Source organism: Eschrichtius robustus, chromosome 6, assembly GCF_028021215.1.
Source record: "Eschrichtius robustus isolate mEscRob2 chromosome 6, mEscRob2.pri, whole genome shotgun sequence".
In the NCBI taxonomy this organism is placed as follows: Eukaryota; Metazoa; Chordata; class Mammalia; order Artiodactyla; family Eschrichtiidae; genus Eschrichtius; species Eschrichtius robustus.
Window position 1 is genome coordinate 46,468,597 of NC_090829.1, and position 13,790 is coordinate 46,482,386.

A 13,790-nucleotide genomic window follows, 5' to 3' on the forward strand; every position below is an offset into this window, starting at 1 on the left:
AAAAACTAGAGAGTAAGACTGGTCAAAAAACACTTTTGTTACTCTTTTAAGGAGAAATTCACTAAACCGTGCATTTAAGGGTAAAACACAGCATAAAGTGTTTTCCCTTAGAGGGTGCATTAGGAACATATATTACAGTGATTCCACAAGTGCTACGGTCCTTTATACAAAGTTGAATAAATTCATTATTTCCTTAGCAGTTAAATGGCCGCAGTCTGCGTTCCCTGAATAATCGGAAGATTTGATGTATGTGGCTGCTCCCTTACTTCATCTGTCCCATTTGCAGTGACTGTCTCCCACAGAGCACCAAAGGGGCACAGCAAACACGTGAAGGGCTCACGTTCCTCCCACAGAATGAGCTTCACAGTAACTTGCATCTCTAACAGGAAGATGTAAATTCAGAGCAACTTACCCGACTCACTGCAATGAAGATGATAAAGTTTGCAAGGAATGGAAATCATATAATACCTCAGGGAAATGCAGTAAGCAGCTTCTGCTCCAGCCTGCAAATTGGACTGCACTGACATTACAATCAACTGTTACTGACAAAGCTCGCGAGAGTTGGCAGCTGCAACTTGATCTAGAGGCAGCCAATCTTTACTTTCTGACATCTGTTCAGAGGCTAATTGTATGAATGCAATAGTGATTCATTTACAGAAGTATTACCGGCGTCATGCTTTACGATTGCAGGCGCTCATCTAACAGTGAAGAAAAAAAAGACACAGAGCTTCATTAACAGACGCTGAAATTGAACAGCAAATACACAGGTTATTTTTGTTTGTTTACTTAAACACTACCAGAACTTTTAAGGTTTTTTTTCTCCTGTAAGGAATATACATTTTTCTTATGCTTGTTTTGATTTAAAGATATACATGTTGCTTTAAAGAAATGCTGTTATTGAAATCTTTGTACCTTCAATCCGTGGCAGTCATGGAGCTATAAAGGAGCGTAAAAGATTAAATAGGAAACGAATTACTCTGTAGATAAAGCTATGAAAATCAAAAGACTAGTTATATACACACACACACACACAAAAAGGCTAGTTATATGAATGAATGAATGTCTCTGATATGTATGTCCTTCCAGCTCCCACACCCCAACACTCATTTAAGTCATACAGATCTCAGCGTTGGTAATTTCCTAATCGGCGACCCTGCAAGCAGTCAAGTGTAATGAGAAGCCACAGATTTTCTGGTTGAGACAAGGAAAATAAAATACAATGAACAATCAGCACTAAACTTTATAGAAAAACACATTTGTCAGCTGAAAGGATGTATTTATGTCTTTCAACCTTATCTTCTTTGACTTAGATATTTGGGAAAATGAAAAGACAAAATACAAAAAAAAAAACTTCTTATAAACTGCTTAATGCCTGACTTCTCAATGCAGTTATATTCTTTATCTCCCTCAAATGATCACTTTCACTTTTAAATCTCTCATCTTGGGGCTTACTATGGACTAATCAGTAGGCATGTGATTGTGGATAAGCCCATTTTTTATTTTTAAAACATGGTGTTTAAAATTTCAAACATGCAAAGGTAAGAACTGTCATTTGTTATTAACACTACTCTGTGCCAGTCATTGTAATTGACAGTTTACATAAATTATTTTATTTTACTCCAACAAAATATATGAATTAATATGAATTCCAGTGTATGAATTAAATATTATTAATCACATTTTCAGATGAGGACACTAAGGCTTTTAAAGATCAGAAACTTGGCTATATATATCCTACCACTAGTAAGAGTTGGAATCAGAATTTTAACCTAGATTTGTCTGATGTCATTCCATGTCAACTGTTTCCAAGATAATGACCACTTTGGTCTTTTAAAATTATCTTTTCTGGGAAAATTTCTGCTTAGGAGGTATTTATTAGACAATGAAGTTCAGAATCACAATGATTTATATTGTATTTAGAATATAGTTTATGTAATGACAACCTAGCAACACAAAAGTTACAGAGTATATGGTCTATCTAAAAGGAGAAAAAGATTTTTTCAAAGGTGGTACACTGATAATCATGCACTGGATAGTAACGTGATGGCGTTTCTGTTTAAAATGTAGTCATTCTGGTGGCCCATGTGAAAGAGAGTTCATTGGTTTAACATGTGATTTTTTTTAATCCAAACGTCAAAATTCTTCTCTCCAACACAGCTCCACTGCACTGTTCTCTGTGCTGGCATGTGGTTGGTCTTATTCTCAAATCCTGCAACTATACCATAATTTGTTGCACCGTTTGTTACTTATATGATGATAATAATAATTTGCATACACTACTATTTGTAAACACTGTTCTAAGCCTTTGAATACATTAACTCTTTTAAAACTCAAAACCATCTTTTAAGTAAGTACCATTATTATCCCTATTTTATGGTTGAGGAAATTTATCCACAAAGTGTTTTAGTAACTTACCAAGAATCATACAGGTAATAGAAGTATTATCTAATTTTTTAAATGTAAACACTTGCAATTGGCATTTTTGCAACTTTCACTTGTTTTCTTAATTTATTTTCCCAGAAGTGGAATAACTGAACTTAACTAGTAGAATGTGGATTGTTTGTTTGTTTGTTTTTGCAATTTTATGAGGTTCTCAATAGACTGTGGAATAAGAAGAGGTTTCCAACAGTTCTGGCAAAAGGGAAAATGTTCTTAATAGCAATAAATCTGAACAAGTCTCTGGAGCCAAGAGACTAGACATTCATACCTGGATGTGGCAGGTGAGGTATTTAAAGGTAGATTTCTTGACAAATTTTAAAAGTGCCCAGCCCTGCAAGCAAAAAGAATTCTTTAAGAGTACGGCAACACCTAATATTGGAAGTGCCTGCAGGCAGTAGTATCAGTAAATGATAAAACAAAGATCTCTTGGAGTTAAGGGAGAGTGAATGACAGGGAGTCTGAAGTAGCCCTGTGTTATTTAGACCAGGATATAGGTATTTTGTGTAAAAAGTTCTGGAAAGAGGTTTATAAGCCCAAACAATTTGGTTACAGTCTAGATCACTAGACTCTAAGAAGATAATTAAAATCAATAACAAGCTACAGCTTCTGAGGAAATATGGTACCAAGCCCAATTTCATGGAAGGTGCAAAGACAAAAGAATCAAAGTAAGGAAATAAACTCTGAAACTAAATTATTCAGGGCTTGAGCAAAGAAAGAAGGAGAAACTCAGTTTTTAAACATGAAAAAAGAGACAGAGAAGAAGAGCCCTTCTTTGTTTAAAATCTAATTTATTGAATAAGCTTAAATTTACTCTTACCAAGCACTTGATTAATCTTGCAGTTCTACTCTCAGAAAAAAATTCTACATTAGCATGCCACCAAATCAATCTTGGTGCTCTTTAAAAATCCTGGAGTGGGATATTTAAACTAACCTCCTATGTGAGACTGATTTGGGAAGTTCACAGGCCACACTGAGAGGCAGAGTCCTGGGGATTGGCTCATCAGGAAATTGTTATCATGTCATGTTTATGGTTTATCTTTCTTCTGCTATTTACTCATGTGCAATTTTGCCCTCTACTTTAGCTAATTTGGAAATGCATCAAATGTAATATTTTGTAGTCTACTTTCATATAACTAATGCTATCAAATATTTTTCTTCAACTTAATTTCATTGCCTGTATATTGATCTTTTTATGGATGTACTATAATTTATCTAACTCTTTTTTTTTGTTGTAAAGGTAGTTGCTTTAAACTGATCATGGAAATAGTAATACAAAAATGGGTGTAACAATTGTAGATATTTTTACACATTTCTGATTTTTTATGGAATAATTAAATCAGAATTGTTCAAAAGTTATGTACACTTTTATGGCTAAGACACATACCACCAACTACTTCCACAAAATATTATCAATTTGTATTCTCACTGGCAATCTAATGTGTCTCCTTTAGGTTCAAAAGACAGTTGACTATCATATATTTTCCTATTTTTCCATTTTGCTTGATAAAATATGACTTTATGTTTAATTCATTTGCTATTATTGTGATCAACCATATTTTCATGTGTTTATCAGTTTCCTGAAATATAACATTTTAATTTAGGTATAATTTCAGATTATGGAAAACTTTCAAAACACTGTAAAGAACTCTCACTTACCCAGATTCACCACATGTAAATATTTTGACCCATTTTTAATATCATGTTCTCTTTCTTCATGAAAATGTGTATGATAATATAGGTATGTACATATATGTGACTATTATTTTTTCTGAGTTATCTCAGTGTTATTTGCAGGCATCATGTTTCTGTATCCCTAAACACTCCTTTAAGATCTATGGAAATCCACCTGCTGTAGACATAAGTGAATTTAATCAGCAGTCTGATAAATAGACTACAAAACTTAACAGCCCTGTTACTGAGGGATAAGTCTAATTTAGAGAATAAGGACAACTAATATATGTAGAAGGAATAATATGTTAGCAATGAAAATTTAACAAAAATTTAACAAATTTTTAAAAATTTAAAAATGAAAATTTAACAAATGAAAATTGGGTTGGGCAAGAATGAACAACTGGTATTAAAATCATTAAGTGTATGATTGATGGAGAACTAGATATTTGACATTCTTCAGAAATCACACATATTACATTCAGAATTTCATAACTTAAGCAGAGGGTCAAATTTGTATCATGTATGGTGGGGTCTATGGAATATTAGGCATACAACAAGACCTATTCCATCTGAAATGTTTTAAACTGAATTACATTTTTTATCAGCAAACTTTAAGATTTGACTTACACTTTATGTGAAATAGAGAAAATCAATGAACAAAATAAATTATATCACAATAAAGTAATCAGACAACTCCTGAAAGTGGGACATTCTGGCCTGGTCATTTCAACAAAACAGTGAAGAAAGTTTCTATACAAGACTGGGCAAGAGGTAAGGGACATGATCAGATTCAGTGCATGGTACAGATTAGGAATGGGTTTGTATATCAGAAAGGATATTTGGAGGGTCAGTTTGGAAATCTGAATAATTTCTGGCTATTAGATTAGATGAGAATAACTGTGGTGAAAATTCATGATTAAAAGAAGTACGTAGCAGGACACTATGAAAAACGTGATTCCATTGTGGTGTGTGTGCACACGTACACACACAGAGAAAGATTTGGAAGGGTATGCATTAGAATATTAATGGTGGTTATTACTACATAGTGAGTGTATAGACTATTTCTAAATGTTTCATCTCTATTTTCCAATTTTCTGTAATGCTAATGTACTGTTCTTATCATCATCATTTATATATATATCAAAATAGAAAGTCAAATTTAAATAAATAACAGTCAAAATTTTCACTCTGCACTTCATTTCCAGGTGATCTAACGAGATTTTATCTTGTGTTAATTGTTTCAGAGAATTGGGAAGCGACAAAGCCCCCCATTTGATAATACTGAAATGATATACACTTCATGGCAAAACAAGTTAAGGACAATAAAAAAAAAAAAAAAAAAGACAAGTTGCAGTTTGAAGAAGCTGGAGCAAAGAGATTTTAGGTTGAGGTGAGGTAAATAAGATGAGAGGCAGACTCAAGATAAAGGAAAGGGAGTGAGTTGGAGAGCCACCCTAAAGAGTAGAAATGTGGAGTTATACGCATAGGAAAGACTTTGAGGAAGGTAGATATTTGTGGTGAGGTGTAAATCCCTCCTGAGAATCCTCAAACTTGTTAGTAGAGACTAACATTGTTTTTTAATGGTTCTGGAGCAAATGTGTGTGTGTGTGTGTGTGTGTGTGTGTGTGTGTGTGTGTGCGCGCATGTGTGTAGAACTAGAGAGACACTGGCTGCAAGATTATGCTAGCTGGGACTTAGACAGGAAGGAAGACAGATATATATAGTATATAAAATAAAATAGTTATGCTACGATATTTGTTAGGTGGGAAAGTGTAACATTGTGTGTTCTTCCTCTATTTCTATAATTTGAAAAACTTCCTAATTTGCATGTAACATATTTAAGTTAAAAAATAAGCTTTTGGGGCTTCCGTGATGGCACAGTGGTTGAGAATCTGCCTGCCAATGCAGGGGACACGGGTTCGAGCCCTGGTCTGGGAAGATCCCACATGCCGCCGAGCAGCTAGGCCCGTGAGCCACAACTACTGAGCCTGCGCATCTGGAGCCTGTGCTCCGCAACAAGAGAGGCCGCGATGGTGAGAGGCCCGCGCAGCGCGATGAAGAGTGGCCCCCGCTTGCCACAACTAGAGAAAGCCCTCGCATAGAAACGAAGACCCAACACAGCCAAAAAAATAAAGTAAGTAAGTAAATAAATAAGTCAGGAGCTCTTTAAAAAAAAAAAAATAATAATAATAATAATAAGCCTTTTATTAAACAATTTTGATCATTCTAAGAGCACATTTTGGAGCCATCCACGACCTCTGAGACAAGAGTTGAAAAAGAGCAACAGGTGGCACCTTCCCCAGAATGGTCTTGCCTTCATTCCCAAGGTAATCTCATCTCAATTTTTTTTTTCTTTTCCTGACGATCTTCTGTTCTATGTCTTCTTTCCCTGTATCCCCTTTGCAATATTTCCAGATACCTCTCTTTCTGCTTTTTCTTTGAAACTTTATTACTCTAGGATGACGTTGCAAATGCCAAAATTCAAATCTTGTCTTTAGGGAGAGTAGGGAGAAATAGTGTCAAAAGCCACAAGGCAGAAACTCTGAACTGCTGGCATTCACCTCTGTTTTGCAACTGGATTACGAATGTAATGCCGAATATGCTAATTAGCTAAGCACTGGATTGCCAGTGCATTACTGCAGTTACTAAATATAATCAGGCAACTAATAATTAATCTTGCCATGTCAGTATAATCTGTATCTTAATATTGTTTTTGAGTCTGTTCATATTTGGTGATCATATTCACAGAATGATTTTATCATACAAAGGAATTTTATTCGGAGTATATTCCTAAGTATGGAGAGGTTTGTTTTGCTGGCCAGGAGAAAACTTATATCAAAATAATTTGCTGCCTCCAAGTCATGATTCTACCTTTGATTTCCTCCTTAAACCCATCAGATGGCACTTTAGTTCTCTGTATAATCATTCTGATGTCAGATTTCTGGCTCTGTTTAAAAGATCAACATGACATAAGTAGATAAGTGCTACAAATGCCCAGAAATATGACTCGAAAGCACAACCTATTCGTAGACCTTACAAATTATTCTTCTACAAATAGATATACATATCTAAATTATTTTTATCCAGTAATTCTTAAAATTATGGATGCATAAGCTTATGTAAGCCATATAGGTGGACACAGAAAAGACATTAGGAGCCTCCAAGAGAGAATATGTATTTTTGTCTTGTGTATTTCATTAAATTTGGGGAAAAAAATCACATGAAGTAACGTCTGGAAAAGCATGTAATAGATTATAATGTTATTGCATAGCTCTATTGTATAGTTTATAAATATAACTAACCAGAAAATATTTTGATTTCTATTGCTAATCATTCTCTGTTGCCCAAAGCACAATAAAATTGTATCACCAACAGTGATCCGACTCTGGTTCTTCTTACCTGGTCGTAGAGAAGTAAGAAATGCCCCTAGGTCTGTCACCATAGCCTATCAGCGGAGGATTTTCAAAAGCATCAACATCAAAGTATAAAAGCAAACGTAAGTACATTTAAGGGCAGTCACAACAATCTTTTATTTATTTATTTATTTATTTATTTCTGGCCGTGTTGGGTCTTCGTTTCTGTGCGAGGGCTCTCTCTAGTTGCGGCAAGCGGGAGCCACTCTTCATCGCGCTGCGCGGGCCTCTCACTATCGCGGCCTCTCTTGATGCGGAGCACAGGCTCCAGACCCGCAGGCTCAGCAGTTGTGGCTCACGGGCCCGGTTGCTCGGCGGCATGTGGGATCTTCCCAGACCAGGGCTCGAACCCGTGTCCCCTGCATTGGCAGGCAGATTCTCAACCACTGCGCCACCAGGGAAGCCCCAGTCACAGCAATCTTAAACAAGGATGGCCATATCCCAAGAATTCATTACTTTTGAAGCAAAAATGTGAAAATAAAAGGATGGATGTTTAGTCCTATTTCTATTTCTCCTTCTTTCGATCTGCATCACTCAAATAAATAGTCGTTTTTAAGTGAATGTTATACTCTGATTACTTCAGTTAAATTCAACTGAATAGGCCAGGGTAAATGGTCCGAGAAAAAAGACAGAGGGTGCTTTTCGAGTAAATACCTTACTGTAGTTCTTTAAGTGCTAATTTTCTCGCGTCACCCTCCTGTATTTGTTTATAAAATGGACAATCATTTGTATATCTTTGTATTGACAGCACCTTGCAAGTTGCTTGGTACATAGTAGATTATAAAAATTTGGTAGTTGTTTGAATGTATAAATAAATGTATAAAACACGTAGATTGTTTTTCTCAAATACTATTTTATTAATACAGTGTGCCTATTCCTCTAAGAGTTTCATTGTTAGACACAGGAAGTACACTTTTTTTTTAATAAATTTATTTTATGTATTTATTTTTGGCTGCGTTGGGTCTTCGTTGCTGCATGCGGGCTTTCTCTAGTTGCGGTGAGCCACGGCTACTCTTCGTTGCGGTGCATGGGCTTCTCATTGCAGCGGCTTCTCCCCTTGCGGAGCACAGGCTCTAGGTGCGCAGGCTTCAGTAGTTGCAGCGCATGGGCTCAGTAGCTGTGGCGCACGGGCTTAGTTACTCCGCGGCATGTGGGATCTTCCCGGACCAGAGATCGGACCTGTGTTCCCTGCATTGGCAGGCGGATTCTTAACCACTGCACCATCAGGGAAGTCCCTACACTTTTTTTTAAAAAAGAAAAAAATATTTCTTATCATTGGGGATATTTTTTGAAGTCATTCATCTATTATCGGTGGTTACCTACTACAGGGATTTGCCAATATCTTTCCCCATGGTATTTTCTGAACCAGTTCTATTCCACCTGGATGCACCCAATGAAGCAATTTATATGAAAGTTAGACATGTCTCTTTTGTCTAAGGAACGCAATAGAAGGTCTGAAATATCAAATTCAGGAAGATGTTCTTGAACTAGTCACACACATTCCTAAGGTGGGTTATGCTGATTGTGGTAGTCATGAAATACAATGACAAAGACACTTCCTGGGATGTATAGGTACACCATGATTATAGTTCATATGCATTAGTGATTATAATTGAAATCAACACCTTACTATTCTTGCATCAAGGAAGATTTGTGTTAAATTTCACCACACCCAAGGTTAACAACAGCCAATTATTTAGGATATTTTGAAAGCAAACTGTTAGCAGTATTTTGAGAACATTTTGATAGGAACTTAAGTTTTTACTTAAATTTTACAATATTTAATGGGACTCAGCTTTCTCAAATTGCAGACCTGTACTTCCTTTGTCTGGAACACTCCTGGTATATGCTTGTTTTCTCTGCATGATTATTAATAGTGCTGCCATTATGCTCAGAAGTTTAAAGACAAAGTATGGAGGCCCATACTGACTGACGAAAATGGGTCCATGAGAAACGTTGTACATATACCTAAGTAATAAAGGACAAATATTAATCCAGAGTTTTCACTACATCGTTTTATGTAATGACATAGCTGGTAATGACATATATATTCCATCCAAGTAAAGAATGGTATCCTTTCTTATGAGGTCCCTCTATAAACAAAGCAAGATCTTCAAAGTTTTATTGGAGTAATTACTATTCATCCTGTTTTCTTCGATGCATTGCCAAGGCATTTCTTCACCACTAGGATAAGCCTGGCATACGAAGGATTTATTGACTGTGTAGTCTGGGCTGTGACATCGTGATGAGCACAAACCCTGCTTCTTGCCACTCACGCTTCACCTTAGAGTGTTGCTGCTGTGCTTAGCAACAGAATGCCAGATGGCACGGAGACATCAATTGATTAGTGCTCAAGAACAATGTCACCTACCAGAACAGACTACAGGCAAATTGACAAAGACAATGCTGTGTTTGCAGGCCTAAATGAAGAAGCCCTTTAAATAGATTTATGGTTGCATTTTAAAAATGTGTGCTGTTTGGAAGCTTTTGTTTGTAGGAAAGGCTACAATCTTAATTATATAATTATGCATGTTTTGCCCGAATCTGTTCTTTAGTGCTTCATCCTTTTAACTTGTATACACATCTAGAAGGATAATATAGCATATAAAAGCTCTTTGTTGTCTGCCATTGAAAATCCAAAATAATCCAAACTCTCTTTTTTTAATGCATCCTTAGCCCCATTTTTGTGATAATCACTTAACATTTTAAACTCAGGCCAGAGAGAATGGCCAAAGAAGAATTGCCTGAAGAATTCTAGAATTCACAAGCTTTCAACATTAGTGAGCAAGTTTTTTTGTTTGTTTTTTAAAATAAATTATTTTTATTTTTTTAATTTTATTTTTTTAACATCTTTATTGGAATATAATTGCTTTACAATGTTAGTTTCTGCTGTATAACAAAGTGAATCAGCTATATGTATACATATAACCCCATATCCCCTCCCTCCTGTGCCTCCTTCACACCCTCCCTATCCCACACCTCTAGGTGGTCACAGAGCACCAAGCTGATCTCCCTGTGCTATGCAGCTGCTTCCCACTAGCTATCTATTTTACATTTGGTAGTGTATATAAGTCCATGCTACTCTCTCACTTCGTCCCAGCTTACCCTTCCCCCTCCCCATGTCCTCAAGTCCATTCTCTACATCTGCGTCTTTATTTGTGTCCTGCCCTAGGTTCATCAGAACAATTTTTTTTTTTTTTAGATTCCATATATATTTGTTAGCATACAGTATTTATTTTTCTCTTTCTGACTTGCTTCACTTTGTATGACAGACTCTAGGTCCATCCACCTCACTACAAATAACTCAATTTCGTTTCACTTTATGGCTGAGTAATATTCCATTGTATATATGTGCCACATCTTCTTTATCCATTCATCTGTCGATGGACACCTAGGTTGCCTCCATACCCTGGTTATTGAAATAGTGCTGCAATAAACATTGTGGTACATATCTCTTTTTGAATTATGATTTTCTCAGGGTATATGCCCAGTAGTGGGATTGCTGGGTCATATGATAGTTCTATTTTTAATTTTTTAAGGAACGTCCATCTGTTCTCTATAGTGGCTGTATTAATTTACATTCCCACCAACAGTGCAAGAGGATTCCCTTTTCTCCGAATCCTCTCCAGCATTTGTGATACCTCACTGTGGTTTTGATTTGCATTTCTCTAATGATTAGTGATGTTGAGCATCCTTTCATGTGTTTGTTGGCAATCTGTAAATCTTCTTTGGAGAAATGTCTATTTAGGTCTTCTGCCCATTTTTGGATTGGGTTGTTTGTTTATTTGATATTGAGTTGCATGAGCTGCTTGTATATTTTCGAGATTAATCCTTTGTCAGCTGCTTTGTTTGCAAATATTTTCTCTCATTCTGAGGATTACCTTTTCGACTTGTTGATGGTTTCCTTTGCTGTGCAAAAGCTTTTAAGTTTCATTAGGCCCCACATGTTAATTTTTGGTTTTTTTTCCATTTCTCTAGCAGGTGGGTCAAAAAAGGATCTTGCTGTGATTTATGTCATAGAGTGTTCTGCCTATGTTTTCCTCTAAGAGTTTGATAGTGTCTGGCCTTACATTTAGGTCTTTAATCAATTTGGAGTTGATTTTTGTGTAAGGTGTTAGGCAGTGTTCTAATTTCATTCTTTTACATGTAGCTGTCCAGTTCTCCCAGCACCACTTATTGAAGAGGCTGTCTTTTCTCCATTGTATATTCTTGCTTCCTTTATCAAAGATAAGATGTTACCATATGTGCGTGGGTTTATCCTTGGGCTTTCTATCCTGTTCCATTGACCTATATCTCTGTTTTTGTGCCAGTACCATAGTGTCTTGATTACTATAGCTTTGTAGTATAGTCCGAGGTAAGGGATCCTGATTCCTCCAGCTCCATTTTTCTTTCTCAAGATTGATTTGACTATTCGGGGTCTTTTGTGTTTCCATGCAAATTGTGAATTTTTTGTTCTAGCTCTGTGAAAAATGTCAGTGGTAGTTTGACAGGGATTGTATTGAAACTGTAGGTTACTTTGGGTAGTAGAGTCATTTTCACAATGTGTATTCTTCCAGTCCAGAACATGGCAAATCTCTCCATCTGTTTGTATCATCTTTAATTTCTTCATCAGTGTCTTATAGTTTTCTGCATACAGGTCTTTTGTCTCCTTAGGTAGGTTTATTCCTAGGTATTTTATTCTTCGTGTTGCAATGGTAAATGGGAGTGTTTCCTTAATTTCTCTTTCATAATTTTTGTCATTAGTGTATAGGAACGCAAGAGATTTCTGTGCATTAATTTTGTATGCTGCTACTTTACCAGATTCATTGATTAGCTCTGGTAGTTTTGTGGTAGCATCTTTAGGATTCTCTATGTATAGTATCATGTCATTGGCAAACAGTGACAGTTTTACTTCTTCTTTTCCAATTTGGATTCCTTTTATTTCTTTTTATTCTCTGATTGCCATGGCTAAAACTTCCAAAATTATGTTGAATAATAGTGGTGAGAGTGTGCAACCTTGTCTTATTCCTGATCTTAGAGGAAATGGTTTCAGTTTTTCACCATTGAGAACGATGTTGGCTGTGGGTTTGTCATATATGACCTTTATTATGTTGAGGTAGGTTCCCTCTGTGCCTACTTTCTGGAGAGTTTTTATCATAAATGGGAGTTGAATTTTGTCGAAAGCTTTTTCTGCATCTATTGAGATTATCATATGGTTTTCAACCTTCAGTTTGTCAATATGGTCTATCACATTGATTGATTTGCATATATTGAAGAATCCTTGCATTCTTGGGATAAACCCCACTTGATCATGGTGTATGATCCTTTTAATGTGCTGTTTGGTTCTGTTTGCTATTATTTTGTTGAGGATTTTTGCATCTATTTTCATCAGTGATATTGGTCTGTAGTTTTCCTTTTTTGTGACATCTTTGTTTGGTTTTAGTATCAGAGTGATGGAGACCTCGTAGAATGAGTTTAAGAGTGTTCCTCCCTCTGCTATATTTTGGAAGAGTTTGAGAAGGATAGGTGTTAGCTCTTCTCTAAATGCTTGATAGAATTCACCTGTGAAGCCATTTGGTCCTGGGTTTTTGTTTTTTGGAAGATTTTTAATCACAGTTTCAATTTCAGTGCTTGTGATTGGTCTGCTCATATTTTCTTTTGCTTCCTGGTTCAGTCTTGGAAGGTTGTGCTTTTCTAAGAATTTGTCCATTTCTCCCAGTTTGTCCATTTTATGGGCATAGACCTGCTTGTAGTAATCTCTCATGATCCTTTGTATTTCTGCAGTGTCAGTTTTTACTTCTCCTTTTTCATTTCTAATTCTGTTGATTTGAGTCTTCTCACTATTTTCTTGATGAGTCTGGCTAATGGTTTATCAGTTTTGTTTATTTTCTCAAAGAACCAGCTTTTAGTTTTTTTGATCATTGTTATAATTTCCTTCATTTCTTTTTCATTTATTCCTGATCTGTTCCTTATGATTTCTTTCCCTCTGCTAACATTGGGGTTTTTTTTTTTTTTTTTTTTGTTCTTCTTCTTCTTCTTTCTCTAATTGCTTTAAGTGTAAGGTTAGGTTGTTATTTGACATTTTTCTTGTTTCTTGAGGTAAGATTGTATTTCTATAAACTTCCCTCTTTAAACTGCTTTTGCTGCATTTCATAGGTTTTGGGTCATTGTGTTTTCATTGTCATTTGTTTCTAGGTATTTTTTGATTTCCTCTTTGATTTCTTCAGTGACCTCTTGGTTATTTAGTAGCATATGGCTTAGCCTTCATGTGTTTGTATTTTTTACATT

The 13,790-nt window shown here is 35.9% G+C and overlaps 1 protein-coding gene across 1 annotated transcript in view; it reads right to left on the reverse strand.

Annotated features, from left to right (window-relative positions):
• BCHE (butyrylcholinesterase) overlaps positions 1 to 531 on the reverse strand; it is a 76,191-nt gene extending 75,660 nt beyond the window's left edge. Inside the window, exon 1 of the mRNA XM_068547392.1 lies at positions 413 to 531. Within this exon, the coding sequence (XP_068403493.1) occupies positions 413 to 527 (115 nt within the window). The 5' untranslated portion in view covers positions 528 to 531. The remainder of the gene's footprint in view (positions 1 to 412) is intronic.
• Between the last annotated feature and the right edge of the window lie 13,259 nt (positions 532 to 13,790).